This window comes from Squalius cephalus, assembly GCF_949319135.1.
Source record: "Squalius cephalus genome assembly, chromosome: 15".
Lineage (NCBI taxonomy): Eukaryota > Metazoa > Chordata > Actinopteri > Cypriniformes > Leuciscidae > Squalius > Squalius cephalus.
The window spans coordinates 33,845,710-33,863,436 of record NC_137136.1 but is presented as its reverse complement, the minus strand read 5'-3'; the positions used below and the strand labels follow the sequence as shown (position 1 = coordinate 33,863,436).

The window sequence follows — 17,727 nt, the reverse complement described above, 5'->3', positions numbered from 1 at the left end:
TCTATCACAAAAAAAAAAAATTAATAATATGCGTATGCGTATGCATTTGAATTTGTTCTTAAACTTATTCTAATGAATCCTAATGAATTTGGACTATTATAAATGAATGACCACATACTTGAGGTTAGTAATTTGCATAAAATACGTATGCATATAAGGGCTTTCCGCAAAACCTTTCCTTTGCAGCCTTTTGTCACATTCAGAAATCGTATGATACTCTCACATGTGCAGCATGATCCTTGAGCGCGTACAAAATTGAATCTTAGCATAATTAGAAAGCAACCCCAAGCATGTGATTATTGTGTATGTGTGGTTTCAGTTGTTCCTACATTTTCCGTAAGTTTAGAATAGAAACACGAATCACAATAAAAGAGCTCAAAGACTCGTAGAAGCAGCTAAAATGGCTCTGTTCCTTCAGCAAATGTGTTCTTATCTCACGTTTGCTTTTGTTAACACTATCAGGTACGTTTATGGTTTAGATGGTACTTATTTTCAGATACAATAGAGCATTAACCTTTTAGTGCCACTCACTAGACATTTTACTTACTAACTGCTGTGATATGTACAACAACCAACTTGCCAGATTCACATGCATCTGTTTCGGTTAAAACTGAACACTTTTAGACACACTCACTGGACATTTCATTTTGAAAGTGCAAGATGCCACATTGTATAGTTTTGCAGAAATGCTGCTGCAGGGAAGTTTGTCCAATGAGCCTGCATTTGATTTGTTCATGAAAACGTTGGTACGTAGATTTCACACGCAAATGTGTGTGTACAAACAATTGGTGAATGAGAACCAATATTCTAGATTATATAGCAGTAGATTAGGGTTCTTGTAACAACAGCAAATCAATAGCAGCTATAGAAGCCAGCGGTGAAAGTACAGATGTAAAGAACCTAAAACTATTTCAGCCACGAGGGGTTTCGATGTTTGATATGGTTCTAAATTCCTTTAATTATAGAACATAAAAGGAACCTATTTCATTTAAAGTGTAGTGTTCTTGATACTATTGAGTTCTGTGACTGTCTTTCTGTAGCGCATTATACAGAATCAATAAAGGCAGTTTATCAAACCGTCAATCACTCGCACTGCCTCTCAATCACTCGATACATCAGCACCTGCTAAAAGAGCATATGTGTTCAGCGCTCAGAACATCTGCTGTTCCCGTAGGACATCTGACTGGAATGGATTATAGGCGTTGTCAGGATCAGGATGCTTTGAAGGAGCTGCAATTTTCTCTGTCTCCAGTAATCTGCTCTAATCTTACTATCTGCAATATTATTCCCATTTTTGTGTTTTATTTGTGTCAGAGTGAACGCAACACTTTTTACTTCCATAATATGTGACATATTTCTATGAAACTAAAACTGTGTATTCAACTAAAGGAAAATGTTGCCAATTCCTTCAGGAATTGATTGTATCATAAATAGAATCTGATTGTACAAACAATTTTTTTTTCTTTAGAATAAACTGTACTGGTGAATTATTCACAAAAGGTCCAGAAATTCTGGCTAATTTGGGTACATTTACATTCATGAATATTGATTAATGTGCACTGTCCCTTTTTGAAATAAAATGAATTACAAATTAAAAATGAATTGCACATCACAGAAATAAGTATTAATGAAGCAAACTGGGTTAATTAAAAAAAAAATACTAATGATGACATTTAAATGCTATTTCATTAGCATTTGAAATACAGAATACTACCAGATGGTTATTATATCTCTGTATATTTACAAGAACATATTACAGAGGCAGATAGGAAAGACAAAACGTGTTTTGTAACAGCTGGCTGAGTATTTCACTGAACTGGTCACAAATGGGGACAATCTGTGATCTCAAAGCAAAAATATTGACTTAATAAGAGTATTTTACTCTTACAGTGAACATGTTCACTCCCCTCTAGACTGAATAAAGAAGTGCAGAGTAGATCTCCCACATAGAGGCACTGACCAGTGCAGTCATAAAATTATGATTTCAACCTTTGCACTTCCAGCAGTCTAAAGCAGTAAAAGCTTTGAAACACAACCTCAATTATTAGGTCAAGTATAAAAACTTCATTCATAAACATTTAGTTTTTTTATTACTATGGAATAAAAAGAAAATATTATCAGGTACATTGCAAAACCGATTCAAACTCTATTCAATGTGCCAGACTGGCAAAGGTCTCTTCACCAGATGCACAAAACAATATTAAAAATACTAGCCTGTCATTGACCTTCCTGGTGACTCAATTAAAAGCTGTAATCAATTAAAAATGTAATTAAATCAAATCAAATTAGTGAAGGATAATGTAGAGTTAGCTGGTCATTATCACAAAAATAAACCCGGTGGACATCACAGGGCGATCCGGTTATGCGTCATCCTTAAATGGTTCTTTCTAGTGTACCAGAAGCTCTCATCTAAACTACCGGTACTCTCCTCTGTCCTTATGGAGAGATATTGAAACTGAGACCGCTGATTCACTAGCAATCTTGCACGCCAGGTCTCTCTCTCGTGCATAGGTTTATATATTTAGACATACAGAGCAAAGTACTGCAACATTATTACATTTCTCAATGAGACCAGCATTTCTCTGTTCCCACTCTCTGGATTTGAATGGCCTTGAACCCCCTTTCATTTGGTGGAAATGCTCAGAACAGTTTGAGAATTGGGACTCATTATCTAATCCCTGAACCTGCACCCAAACCATTTTGGTGGAAAAACACTATTGTTTGCTGTTAATTATGTTGCAAGTGATATGACGGCCTCAACTTACCTTAAAGAAGGTCATTGTAGAGCCATCCTCAACCACTCCATACTCAATCTTGGTCTGCTTGGCCAGGTCATCAGCCGAGTCAATTGGAGATTCCATTCTCTCCACGGTGAGGAAGGCGGCTAGGTTGGCCGTATAGGAGGAGATGATGATTAGGGTAAAAAACCACCAGATTCCTCCAACTATCCTGGTGGAAAGGGCTTTGGGCATGAGCTCAGATCCTAGTAGAGAGGAGCAGAGATAGTAGTCAGGGTAAAGCAGTGATTTCAATGTGAGGACCAGAACCAGATGCACAGGTCTAACCTAGTCCAGATAACTAGTTGCAGGGAAAGGCTTTGCCTTTTGACAATTGGGATGATATATCTATGCTAACTAAATACGCCAAAGTCAACCACAGTGAAGGTGGGAATTCATTTTTGTGTTAGGAGAATTTATGTGGCCAAATTTAATTAGATTACAGACTCTCATTTTTGTATTAAAGCATAAAGGGCTCATAATTTGTCTTTGAATTGCCCTACACTCTTCAGTCCATTTGGCTTGTGGGTAAAAGCCAAAATGAGGAGCCATTTTATGTTACAGCCTAAGTATAATGTTCTGTTATTCCTTAATCAAGTTGTCACCATGGTCATGCTTAGGAAATTAATTGATACGGGGGAAAGTAGGGGCAATAACTAGTTGTACTAGGAAGAAATGTCAGAGGACAATAGCGCAAGGAAATAACTGGCACCTTTTCTCAAGTTCTGCGATTCATTGTAAGCTTTGATCTGCCATGCTGAGTCCATGGCAAAACACAAAGGACTGTCAGAAAGATTAGCCATTACATGAATTACAATTGAACTCCAAACTCAGGCCTCAGCAGACTGGTAATGCTATAGTGACCTGTCAATCAAGTCCAGAGTTTGGATATTTTAACTCTAGCTACCAGACAGCTGAACAACCATTGAAATAGGAAGGAAGAAAGCGAGAATCACCTTTCCCTTACATACACTAAATGTGATGTGTGTATTTTCTTCAATGCTGAAAGACGATCTCTTATCCTATCCACAGAGACAACTATATCTGAACCATTCATCGACCATAGGCTGACTTTCTAAGTGCAAACACTGTGGTGCTTTAGCATCCCAACATGTGGCTCAAACAATTGCGTAAGTTTTGGACAGGAATACCCGTTTATCCAAACAAGTAGTTAGGAGCAGGTTGGAAGGAGAGTCTGAGAAACTAGAGGCACATATTTTACACACTTCACCTTTAGCGGAAAAGATGCCTTAACCACTTTTAAAGAAACAAACATACAGTCGCGTCAAAACAGCATAAAATTACACAACGAAAACCATCCCAAGAAGAAATAAATGTTGTCATTTCAAAGTTTCACCATGCTGGACCATTTGGTCAGGGTGACCTTATTTAACCTGGCTGGGGCTGACTGTCATGTACCCAAGGTAACGTCATGTCCAAGCACGTCATCCCACAGTTTTCTCGGGGCTGACAAGCCATGGGCAGGGGAGCCTCTCTACAATGTAGTGTTACTCACTCATCAAGAGACATGCATACAGTCATCATACACAAACCCTGCTCATTTTGCCCTCAGCCTAATGCCACATCTTCTCTTCCAAAACTCACAGAGGAACCTGAACAAAGGAAAGTCCCAATGACATCCTAACATTATGTTGTTAATAGGTGAAGCTGTTAGCCAATAATTTGTTTTACAGAAAATAATTCACAATGATCCAAACACATTAGCTAACTTTTAATGTCCTCTGTTTACTGATGATTCCTTGTTAATAGTGCCAATCGCATGTGGGGTTCAGTAGTTTACCTGCTCTTGGGGCTGGAAAGACGTACACTGAGGAACCCACACTTTTACTAATTATCATATGGCTGAGCATCTCTTGTCCCTCTAGTTCAGAGGTCATCAACCCAGTTATTCGAGACTCACTGTCCTGCAGAGATGAGCTCTAACCCTAATAAAACACACCTGCAGCCAATTAAGCTCTTCAGGATCGCTTGTTGTTGAAGCAGTTTGGAAATAAACTTTGCTGGACAGTGGGCCTCCAGGAACAGGGGTGAAGACTTCTGCTCTACTCTTCGGTCTTCTTTATTATAAAAATTAACCAGACAAAATGCTCCACCAACTAGAGCAGCTATGCAACTATTCATAATATCTGCAATGTTTTTTAACTTCTAACATTCCGTGTCAAAACAGATATCCATGCTGTCTACATTGCAAACAGCTCTTTTTAATCTCTTTAACAATGTAGATTTCGCAAAGACTCACAAGGTTAATGTTACATAGCAATCCAATCCCAGCTGTAAATCATTCCATTTGATGGATGCAGTGCAGATTCAAACATTACCCATGCTACTTTGCAAACAAGGGCCTGGTGTCTCTCATTACTCAACCAAATCTTATTATGCTAGTCTGATGCAACACAAAGGCATGCAGGTTACATGTGTCATTGTCCTTCATTCATCATAGGCCTTTCTCAATCTCAAACATCTGCGTCCCACAGTTGAGAAGATGTGGCATGAGGATTTGGTAGGATTAGGGTTAGAAGTCAACAACACACATGGCAGTCTAAGACAGAGGACATGACCAAGAGTTAGTCTTTGTGTCATTCCGCCATTTTTTGCACATGAAATTGGACTTACCTTCTCAGAACCCTGATGAGCGAGAGAACAGTGGTTATGGAAAAGTTATGCATGCAACTAATGAAGCCCTGATTGAACCCCCCCATTCCCAGTGGTTCCCAAACTAGGTTACGCGTATCCCTGGCGATACTTGAGATGACAGAGGGTGTATGCAAACAAAATGCTGAGTTCATTTAATTTTACCCCAACTTAAAATAACACTAAAACAGAGGAAACATTTCTAACAGGCAAAATGCCACCTCTAGTGTGAAAACAGGAAAAAGGTAGTGCCGTAAACAGTCAAATACATGTCAAAACTGACTACATAGACACAAGCAGTGCGCATATGATAGTTTGCCTGCAGAGTATGTTGCCTTAGCAAATCGCGCTACAATACTGCCATTCAATGTACCTTTAAAAGTGGAGGTTCAGCACTTACTAGCGTGAAGAACAAATATAGACAGAGACTGTGCATAGAGATCAATTTAAGACTCAAACTCTCTTTAATGCAAAGTTTTTGTTTTTAATACGAGCAGGAATGCAAATTTTCCCGAATATCCACACGGTTGAAAATTGACTTTATAAAACAATTAAACCAACAAAAATGTTATTTTTAGTGACGTAGCCTACATTTTAATAAACAAAAAATGGTCAAAATTGTTTGCTTTATTTGCAACGAAACAATAGTTCCAACAAAATCCACAGCAGAACTGCAGTGCGTCTCCAAGTAAACACACAGCTGTCTTTCATTAGTGAACGAATCTGTGGCTTTGAACGAATCGGAAAAGTCGATTCAATGACCCAATCATAAATACAGCCACCTGATTCGTTACTGAATGAATGACTTGATAAATTACTCATTAAGACAGTGACTTGCTGCCACTTACAGGCGGTGTTAGTTTAATAGTAACACTTTGTTTTTATCATAATTTACTGCTTTATTATTTTAATAATAAAATTAATGGAATTTTAAGTATATGACAAAACATTACACATATTGAATAGGGTTAGAAAATGTTGCCCTTATAAAGGTGCCTTTAAAAAATGCACTATTTAAGGGGGGAAACATTGTCACTTAATGGAAAAGGTGTGACTGCAGTCCAAGTGGAAGAGAAGGGGTACGCAGAAAGATGTTAAATGGTTAGTTCACCCAAAAATGAAAATTCTTTCAGTAATTACTCACCCTCATGTTGTTCCAACCCCATAAGACTTTCATTCATCTTCGGAACACAAATTAAGATATTTGTTTGATGAAATCTGAGAGCTGGCTCACTCCTTCATAGGCTGCAAGGTAATTGCATCTGCCGGCCCAGAAACGTTAGTAAAGACATCGTTAAAATAGTCCAAGTGACTACAGTGGCTCAACCTTAAGTTTATCAAGCAACGAGAATCCAAGAAATGCACACTTTAGAACCATTTTAAACACTACATCGAGACCCATCTGCGTCATCTTCTCAGTTCTCGTGCATGCGTCATGGCTCTCTTGTGAACTCACATCAGAGGCCCAAATGGAAGGAAATGAATAGTTAAATAAATGTGTTGTTTTTTTTTGCGCACAAAAAGTATTCTCGTTGCTTGATAAACTTAAGGTTGAGCCACTGTAGTCACTTGAACTATTTTAACAATGTCTTTACTAACTTTTCTGGGCCGGCAGATGCAATAACCTAGAAGCCTATGAAGGAGTGAGACAGTTCTCAGATTTCATCAAAAATATCTTAATTTGTGTTCCGAAGATGAACGAAAGTCTTACGGGGTTGGAACAACATGAGGGAGAGTAATTACTGACAGAATTTTCATTTTTGGGTGAACTAACCCTTTAAATGCCTCAGGGGGTACGACACTCTACAAAGTTTGGGAACCACTGCTCTACCCAACACCCACCAATAAACACTTTCAAGTCCCACACAGCCCCATTCATACCATTGGCCAGCAACCAATTTGCTTCTAGAACTACATGCACAGAGGCACCCATGCATCATAGTGGGCCTGACAACAGCAAGTTGGGACCCCCAGCAAAAGAGTGGGATGTGTGCTAAGAGGGGCAGGCAGAGGCGTCTACCTTGCTGCATGAGAGCTCCAACTCCGAACCAGAAACTATTTAGCAGGGTGAAATTGTTTTCCACCACGTCCGAGTCGGGGTTGCACGGGTGGGGGTTATACCATTCGTAGGGGCTAAACCTGTGATGAGCGACACAGAACACAGATACATTTTACTCCAAACGATGTGGTACATAGAAGAAAAATGAAGGAAAGGCAGGTCAACCTATAGAGACACAAGGAGAAAGAGACAGGTTAGCATAATCATCAGTCAATTAGATATCAATATTCAGGAAAAATACAAATTCTCTTGAGGAATCTATTACCATCTGTCTTATCAAATGGAAGAAATAAATAAGTTAAGTTTGTGATACAGTAGTTACATGTTGGTTAGAGCTGTTTATGTTTCCAATCACCCTTTTTTAGGCAAGCATAATTATCAATGCATATGAGCAACCCATGTTAAAATTAAATGAATATCCCAGGTTACATCCAAATTAAGTTTTAAAAATAAACAAAAACTTACACATGTGAAAACAATCTAATTTACAATATTTATTTTGCTATGTGTTGGATTTTACTGTCAATGTGAGAGATTAAAGGTCCCCTATTATGCAAAATTCAGTTTGGACATAAATGTGTGTTGGCAGTGTGTGTACACAACCAGCCAATAGTGATAAAAATCTACTCACTCCTTTTTTATTAATCCCCATAAATCATCAGCAGTGTCTCCCAACGACCTGTTTTCAGAATGCTGTTTTAGTGACGTCACTAGGCACAGGCCCCACCCACGAGTGTTGACAGACACTGCGTTTCAACATAGCCCCGCCCTGATCGCGTTCACAGCTGCTGCACTGACGAGAATGTCTCCCAAGAGTTGTAGGTGTTGTGTGGCTGGATGTATTAATCCACATAACTCTCTCTATTTACTCCCGAAATCTGAGGCAGCCGCTGAAGACGAGGTGGAATTATTTTGTTTTTAAAGAAAATGCTCCCTCAACTCTACCGAAATTCGTTTATGTACTTGCGCACTTCTTATAACTTACTGTGTTTACTCAGCTCTTACAGTGATTTTCTGAAGTAAAACTGACGCTTCATCTTTTGTGTTATGTACAATAAACTTTATTAAACTCATCAGTATATGTTTGATCATCATTCGGACCTGGTCCGAAACAGCAGACTTGTAGGCTATTAATAATGGATACATACAAGCAGATGCCAAATACGTTATAACCGTAATTAAACTACTAAACTATACCTGTTCCATCTCTATACAGCACTCTGACTCTATTGTCCGACTCGAAATGAACGCCGTTACTGAGAGTTTCTGATATTATCATCATTCCGTGAGATGAAATTGTCCTGAGAGACTGAGCGTGAGCTCATGAAGCCCCGCCCCCTGTGTCGTCCAGCAGCAGCTCATTTGCATTTAAAGGGCACACACTAAAACAGCGCGTTTTTCTGAGCCCCAAAAAATGACAATTTAAACATGCTGTAAAAAATGATCTGTTGGGTATTTTGAGCTAAAACTTCACATACACACTCTGGGGACATCAGAGACTTATTTTACATCTTGTGAAAAGGGGCATAATACGGGGAGTGTATTTAGCCTTCGTTTAGCCTGACACACAGTTGGTACTGTTGTACACAGTACACATTTAGGATGTGTTCCATCTTAGTGTGAATAAGCCTTAACTAACAATATATCTGTGCATTTCTTTTTAGAAGGGTTTTTTTTTTTTTTTTTTTTGGTAATTGACAGCCACATATGCTGTCAATATAGCTTAATGTGTAGTTAACCCTGAATATTCATTTCAAAATGATTAATTAATTTAGATGCCCAATGCAGACGATCTGGTCTATTCCATCATCTCCACACCTCGATGCCTCGTTCTGAGCTATCTCTCTCCCACATTGAGACTTTCCATTTACTCCAGCTAAATATAAGTGACATTACATTAGTAAAGGTTGATTGGGTGACAATTAAGCATTGTGACCCAATTCAGTTTGCACTGAAGTGATGGAATAAAAAAGCATCTACAGGCTTTTCAAGAGTTGGGCAATCAGATACTAAGGAGATTATTTGTCTCAGCTGTTATTATTTTTTCATCAAAACTCTTTCAGACTTTCATCAGACTTTCAGACACTAAAAGTAAAGTACACAACATTTTCTGCATCTATGAGTCTATGAGCAAGATTCGTCAAGTGCTGGAGCAATCTGAAAATGATTACTGTGCTCTTTAAATAGCTCAACTTCTGCATCAAACTAATAAAAAAAACAGTCAACACAACATTCTCATATAAGTTCAAAATACAACTGTAAATGTTACATACCAGCACGAATACATTCAAATTCTTATGAGATGAGGTAAAGATGCTACCTTAGAAGGTCACTGCCTATGTAGGCTCTAGACTCACTAGAAATGAGCCATAGAACAAAAATCTTTGAACTTGAACCAGCTGATCTAGTCGCTCATTCGCTATTTGTGATGCAAGTCTGAGTACATACGAACTTTAATCTTGCAAAGTCTTCTACCCCAGACCTCTCATGCAACGGGTCTTTGTTCAAGTTCACACAATCATGTTGTGTAAAGCCAATTACTAACGGCAAATCTAACATGGATGTCTGTCATGGATTGGAGCGTGCCAGCGGAGGAGCGAGAGGCGATGAACAGCCTCTGTCTGCGTGAGACGTGGCTTAACCTGCTGCTACGGGAAGCGTCAGTCGCCCGTTAGCTGTCAGTTTCATCCAATTATACTGACCTTCTGTTATCTCCGGTCATCTGCGCCACAGAGGGAAAATTTGAGCAAGGTCAACATGAAGAGATAAACGAAGGCTGAGGAAACATTGATGCCCCAGGAAAGAACAATGGTTGGGGGGGGTTTCAGAAAGTCATTGTGCGCAGGACCGATCACGCACTGATAACAGCAGTGTCAGATCTGGAAGACTGACATATTTAAGTAGGGTTGCTGTGCTGCAGCGTTTAGCATTGAGGTCATGTTGATTAGCTAACATGCAATTCAATAAGAATGCGACACAAGGATGCATTGCTAATCAATGCGCTACCATAGATTTCACAGACTGGCTGCTTGTTCAGCATAGTCTTACTGGAGTTTCAGTCTTAGGAGATGTCTATAACATCTAATAGCAGTGCCAAGTATGACCTCTTGTGAATTTCCACAACTAACACAATGCAGAAGATTCTCGTGGATCTTGAAATATTACTAACAATATAAAAGTTATTCTTGCGCTGACTTACACTCTAAAAAATGCTGGGTTGTATCAACCCAAATGCCCTTGGGTTACATTTTTAAATGACATTTTTATCCCAATGTTTGGTTTTGTCCATATTTGACCCAAAATTGGGTTAAAACAATCCAGGATTATAGATTTTCAACTATAGTTGAAAATCAGTAAAGATTTCACAGTAAAAAGACACATGAACCACGAGCTGAAGGTGGATGTTTTTACAATTATACTAAAAGGGCTTTTACTTGCTAAACAAGTATAAACTACCAATCAGACGACAGAAGGAATAGTAATAGATTGCGTAACAGATTTTTCAGCGGTTCTAATCAAATGTGCGTTAATTTTTAAGGGCTATGCTTAGAAAAAAAAGAATACATAAGAGAATATATGTATTCTTATATTAAAATACATTTGTCTTATTTTAGAAAATTTTGCTTCTCAGGTAGATGTATCTTAAATATTTGTACTGTAAAACGAGAAAAATACATTTTCAGTGTCCTCTTTCCATCCTCTTCCCTCATAGACTCCGAGTAATTATCTAGTCAGCTCCACACAGCAGTCTGTTAAATCATCCTAAGTGCAGCCCATTTAGAAGCATATTCCACCTGGAAATGAGCGGGATCTGATAAGCACTTGCCCAGACTGGTGAAAGCATTACTCATACTGTGAGGAGGACGTATCCCTTCCTTTCTTTCGCATGCTTGGGGTTTCTCACTGCACCAAGGACAATGATTCATTAGTGATGTTTACTAAGACAAGCATCACTTCAAATATTGCTCATACTTTCATTTAGGGATTTAAACAAACTCCTAATCCTCTGTTGAGTAACTTATCCTGCACCATTTGCTACAGATGTGAAATCATTCTGCTTGTTAAGGAGAGCTTCTGAACGATTGGATTCCTAGATTTCCAAGAAAGATCCTAGACTGACATTGAAGGAAGGATTTCAGTCATCATTTCTTTTTCATAAACAATATGTATGTATATAACACTCTCTCCAACTGTATGCCTCTTCTATTCTGGTATATAATGTATATAATTCAATCAATTTGTAAAAAAAAATTGCTCTTGTTTCACTTACTGTAGCAGATTACAGAAGTACAGAACTTCAATCTATAAATAACATACAATAAACTCCTGCTTCAACTGTATGGATGGAATAGTAAGATAAACTTGCTTTTCATAAGAATTTGACACTAAAAAAAATATATTTCTTTGAAGCATTAGAATCAGACGCAGAATTGAAACATAAAAGTATTGCATTGGCAGCGTTTTATGGCAAAAGAATCAGCGTGATAAGTACAGTAAGTGTAACTCTTTTATAATTGAGACTTCCTCGGTTGCTTCATCACCTGCTTTCGCAGAAGACAGGAGAAACTTTGCAAGGGAATGAAAACAACAGGAACAAAAACAACTGCTGATATGCATTACAGATTCTGAGAAGAGGATAAATATTTGACTTTCATACTGTGCCCAGAAGGAAGGTTTCTAAATACTGCATGGTGAGAATAAGCCTTAGGAAACCCTCCACCAGTCCCCATTATGTCACCCTGTGATCTCTTTCTCTCTCGCTCTGTCTTTCTCTCTCACACACGCATGTTTGCTGCATATACCAGCTTTAAAGTGCACACACAAAAGCAGTCGCACATGCACACATAAAGAAATGTGTACGAAGAGACGAACACATAAACACAGTAATAGGATCTTGTGTTAGGTCTTCCCTGCTGTTAAAACATGCCGTTGATGTGTGTGCTTGTTATGTGTGCTCTAGTTGAGGAATGGAAAGGTGAACACTTACCCAGCATTAACATTAGTGCAGTTATAAGGTGAAAGGTGCATATTCTGAACCAACTTAGATGGCAGTTGTAGCTTGTTATAAACTTATGTGATCATATTGCCAGTAACATTTATAAAGCACAAGTGCATTAACCATAACGCTCTTGGGTTAGACCAGCTGAACGCAGTAACCCAAGAGTTTTAGGGTTAAAATAAGGCATTTTCTGTGGATTTCTCCCCACCATGCTTCAGATGAGGACCAATGGAAAGACCCAATGCAAATGAAAATGGTTTTGTATGATTAATGATTAAAAAATGATTATTCTAAGAGTTCACTACAGTATATGACATTTAAAGGACAATTCCGGGTCTGATATGAATACATAATAAGCTGTCGATTACACTAGATAATTTCGACTCATACATCAGTTTCAAAAAGTACATACAAAAAGTCATTTCAAATGGAAGCACTAAAAGTATAATGGAAGAAGAGGCCAGTTGCGTTTTGTAATTATGGGATGGATGGGTTGGATGGTTGCCTGGCAACTTGTAGTTTAATTTTTGCTATTCAAATCGTCAGCCAGTAGCTCATTTGAGATGGAGACTTACACATTTACATGTGACAAGGAACAGATTTCACTCAGGAAACCATAATTTCCTCCATTTTTTTTCTTTTTTCTTTTTAAATTGATTGATTGATTGATTGATTTTTGCAGTATTTGACATTTATGTAAAGCCTTATGTAAAATCTTCTGATGAAAGGGTCATGCAATGAATCAGTTTTGTTATACATGTCACAGTTACATATAGTTTTTCTAAGTTTGCAAAATGTTTATGGATATGTTGTACTTTCATGGATTTGAAAATTAAAATGTAAGAATATTAAACTTGTTTTCACATCTGTTTTCTAAATGTATATTATAGATCTTATTGTGAACAATTAATCTGTGCACGTTTCATTTGTACATTTTTGTTTTTGACCTCATAACGTGTAATAAAAATGTCAAAACTGGATGGCACCCTACATTTGTACAGTCTTCATTCAGCGAGATATATTTGCAGTTTTTGACTCATGGTTGCAGTGAAGCTGGCATACTATACTGTATCTGCCAATCTGGGAGCAATGAGGAAAAACATGAACTGACAGTTGTCAATTCTGAGCTGTGAAATATATAATAATATCAGGTATAAAATAACTTATTATAAAGTTATGAACAGATACATAAAAAGTCATTTCATTGACTCCTTTCCAGCAGATTCCTATAGCCAGTGGATTCTGCAAACTGCTGCTTGAGGCTATATTTTAGTTTGTTTTTACAAACTGAGTGCGAATCAAAATTATTTTCTAATTGATATCTTAACTTGCACTAAATCCAGAATATCCAATTAAGGGACCATTAGCCAGTGCTCTCCACTTATTATAAACAATAAAGTGTAATTTATTTATCATACATTATACATCCTAAAAATTAGGCTACTTAATTTTGTTTAGGAATAAGTATATGTAGAGCAATATCTGCTGCTAACTATACAAACACATTTTTTGTAGCATTAGATATCATAACATCTCAGTTGCCAAAGGAAATGTGAAGCAGGATGTGGAAAAACCCAGTCAGAAAAGAAAAAGATACAAACTAGACAGTAGGGACAGCGAGGGATGGGGAGGGAGGGCTGCGTTTCACACCAGAAAATGCCTCAGTCTCACTCACACACACGCTTGAACACTCCCCGCATACCTGCTTTATGTCGTTCACACACATATCGTCTTTAAACTGTGATTTAGCATCTTTGCTTTTGTGGTTTGTGCTATCGTGCATTATCAGAGTCGAGGCACATACTGTATCTCCTCCGCGTCAAGACAGGAAGACCAAAGCAACCCTTAAAGTTCCTCTCTCATGTGTGTTTCCTATGTGTCCGTGCTTCTTTCTCTCTCTTTCTCTCACTCAAATGAAAGCCTCAACTCTTTGTTATCTCCTATTCACACCTGCAAGAATTTCATAATTCTACAATTTTCCAGGAAACGACTGAACTGAATCTCATGACGTTTCATCGTGTAAATATTGTGAGTGGCATTCAGAATTCTCAAAGAAATAGTTAACCTATTCCTTAAGTCAACATTTACTCAATGCTCATGTCGTTTCAAGTCTGTCAAACTTCCATGGATGATACAAAGTGAATTTCTGAAGAATAACCAGAGCAGGATTTTGAAAAGGAATGGAGGATGGGGCTATTCGAACGCATTCGACCACACGAGCGTCTACACTAGGAGAGCAATCCGAAAGAGTTTTCGACTACCTCTGGAAGTGGTCCAAAGTGGACAAGCTCAAAACGTTTTAGACCCTGTTTACACCTGCATTTACCGCCATCCAATTGTGATCCGATCGACCAAAACGCATCTTAACACCAGGTGTAAACAGGGCCTCTGCATCATCACAGGCCTATTTGCCTTGAACTTTGATAACAGGGAAAAGAGGTGAAAAAAATCACCTTTAGCATTCCACGGAAAGAAAGTCATACAGATCTGGAATGATATGAGGGTGAGTAAATGTCAGAAACTATATTTTTGGGTGAACTATTCCTTCAAGGCCACTAATGTTAAATCTAAACATCTAAAATCTAAAATGTCAATGAGATGAGGTTATGATGTGGGGTTATGTCTATATAGATGTGTGGCTGGTATGTTACCTGGCTATGACAAACAGCACACAACTGACACCCAAGTAAGCGAGCAGAATATACATCCAGATGTCGGGGGAGAGGGGGTTGAGAAAGGAGAACACCCCGGGGTTGGTGCCGTTGGGCTTGCGGTACAGTATACTTATCCCCAGCGTCAGGAAGGGTTTGGAAAAGTCGATGACCTTCTCCCGCGCGTACGTGATGGCCAGCGGCGCCACTGCAAGATCAGCTTTCTGCCAACAAATAACGCACAGGGAAAAGAGCGATAGGCTGTAAATCAGGGCAAGCAGAAGCATTTAGAGGAAATCAAATTAAGAAAACAGGGCTTTTACACATCACACACTCTGCCCCACAGCGTTTAAGAGGAAATTTAAAGCCCTCTCGTGGACTCGCGCTCTCTCTCTTGATTTACCTGCTACTGTTTCAGCACTTACTAAAGCCTTTCATGATTTACGGGGTCTAAGGGACCGGAGGGGCGCTGAACCGAATCCACTCGCTCAGCTACCCAACTAGACTAAAAAATGAAAACAGCACTTATGAAAGAGGGAAAATCAAGGGGTTAAAGGTTTTACGCAGGTCTGCCGAAGTTGGCTCACTGTCAGAAGCGGAAATATCCCGTCTCTCAGACTGTAACTTTTAGTCCACATACAAACAAACTGTCCAAGGTTTTCGACGTGCTGCAGTCGTTGGTCATGTTTGTCACTGTGAATGCATACCAGTTCACTAAAATGTACCAGTTTTTAAAAATTCGTGAAGCCGCCAGAATGGGAAACATTTGTCCATTCTGCTTGTTTCATTAATGAGGCCCAATGTTTGGAAAATGTCATCACCATCCAATTCAATCTCATGAGAAAACATAACTTTTTTAACATTTTAACAATTGGTGGTGAATTAGTACAATTACATTTTTGGGAAAAAAGTAAGCTTGAAGGTCTAAGCCTAAACCTAACCATCAGTATGGTGTGAGAACAAATTACAAATAAAATTTTCATTCAAATTCATACAAATTCACCACCAATTCATCAAAATGTAAAATTGTTATAGTTACACATTATATTGATAGTCCAATTCAGACATTCTACTAACAATAAGTTACTTTGCAACTACATGTCATCTAACTCTCATTAGAGTATTAGTAGACTGGTAGGGTTAGGGTTAGTAGAATAAGTTGGCATGTACTTGTAAAGTTACTTATAGTCAGTAGAATGTCCGTCAAGGAGCATCACAATAAAGTGTTAGCAGATATTAATCAGACAGTCTACTAATACTCTAATGAGAGTTAGTTGACATGTAGTTGCAAAGTTACTTATCGTTAATAAAATGTATAAAGTGGACCATCAAAATAAAGTGTCCCTATAGTTATTTAGATTATGTTGGACAATCAATCTATTTTCTTATCACACCTAGTCTAGGGGTTTTTAGTTAAACTGTGTATACACATCAATGAAGCAACATGACACATCCCAAACTAGATCACTCCCGTTGTAAGCAACAGAACCGTCTATACTTAAAGAGATGTGGCGTCTATATAGTCATTACATGCAAATTATACTGCGGAACAAATTGAGACACTGTAAACTGGAAATCTGCAAGACAAGCATTTTAAGGCATAATAGGCACACTTCCAATGCAAATAATGTTGCAAACGGTACTAGGCACTATAATTATGCTGATCATTTTAGCCTAAATGTGCGACGTATGGAAAGCGTTCCAGATCCGTTACTTATGAGGTTTATTTCCATTAGATGCTTCCTCGGAAGGCAATGATGACGCTCTAGGCAAACCGCCTAGTTTACTACGGTCCTGCCTACACGAACGCTACTCAACATGTCCTCGGTTTGTTGGTGTGGCCTGTGATATGTTGTCATCACTGTGACAACCACAGCTGCAATAATCAAAACCATGTCTTCTTAGCATATCAATAAGGAGTAAGACTGTATGAGGTGAGGGTTGAGATGTGTCAACTGGTAGAGATGCTGTCGTACTGTTTATATTCACAGCACAATTTAAAAAATCCAGCTCTATACAGTCTGTTCTGCTTCCACTGCTTACAACTTAATTGCTTATAATGGGAGAGATTCAGATGTGATGCTTCACTCATGTCCATTGTAAACATGCCATAACATCTTGATTAGGGTTGTCAAAGCAACAATGTAGCTTTTCAGAGGTGTATTCATATGCACTACCATTCAAAAGTTGGGAGTTGGTGAGATTTAAAAAAAATTGTTTTTTAACTAAATCTATTATGCTCGCCAAAGCTGCATTATTTGAATACAATAACAACATTAATATTGTGAAATATTATTACAAGTTTAATTAACTGTTTTCTATTGTAATTTATTTTCAAAATGTAATGATGGCAAAGCTGAATTTTGAGTCTTCAGTGTCACGCGATCCTTCAGAAATCATTCTCAAAACTAATTCAAATTACTCACCCTCATGTCGTTCCAAACCCGTATGACTTTAGTTCATCTTTGGAACACAAATGAAGATATTTTTTATGAAATCTTGGAGCTTTCTGTCCCTCCATTGACAGTCTATGCAACACTACTTCCAAGCCCCAGAGAGGGAGTAAATACATCATTTCAGAAATCAATG

General features: G+C 38.2%; 1 protein-coding gene across 1 annotated transcript in view; it reads right to left on the bottom strand.

Annotated features, from left to right (window-relative positions):
- The window catches only part of grik2 (glutamate receptor, ionotropic, kainate 2), a 230,032-nt gene that overhangs the window by 44,339 nt on the left and 167,966 nt on the right, over positions 1-17,727 (bottom strand). The window contains exons 12-14 of the mRNA XM_079895063.1: positions 15,139-15,362; positions 7,450-7,568; positions 2,766-2,983 (exon numbers count right to left, since the gene is read on the bottom strand). Coding sequence (XP_079751189.1) covers positions 2,766-2,983; positions 7,450-7,568; positions 15,139-15,362 — 561 coding nt within the window. The remainder of the gene's footprint in view (positions 1-2,765; positions 2,984-7,449; positions 7,569-15,138; positions 15,363-17,727) is intronic.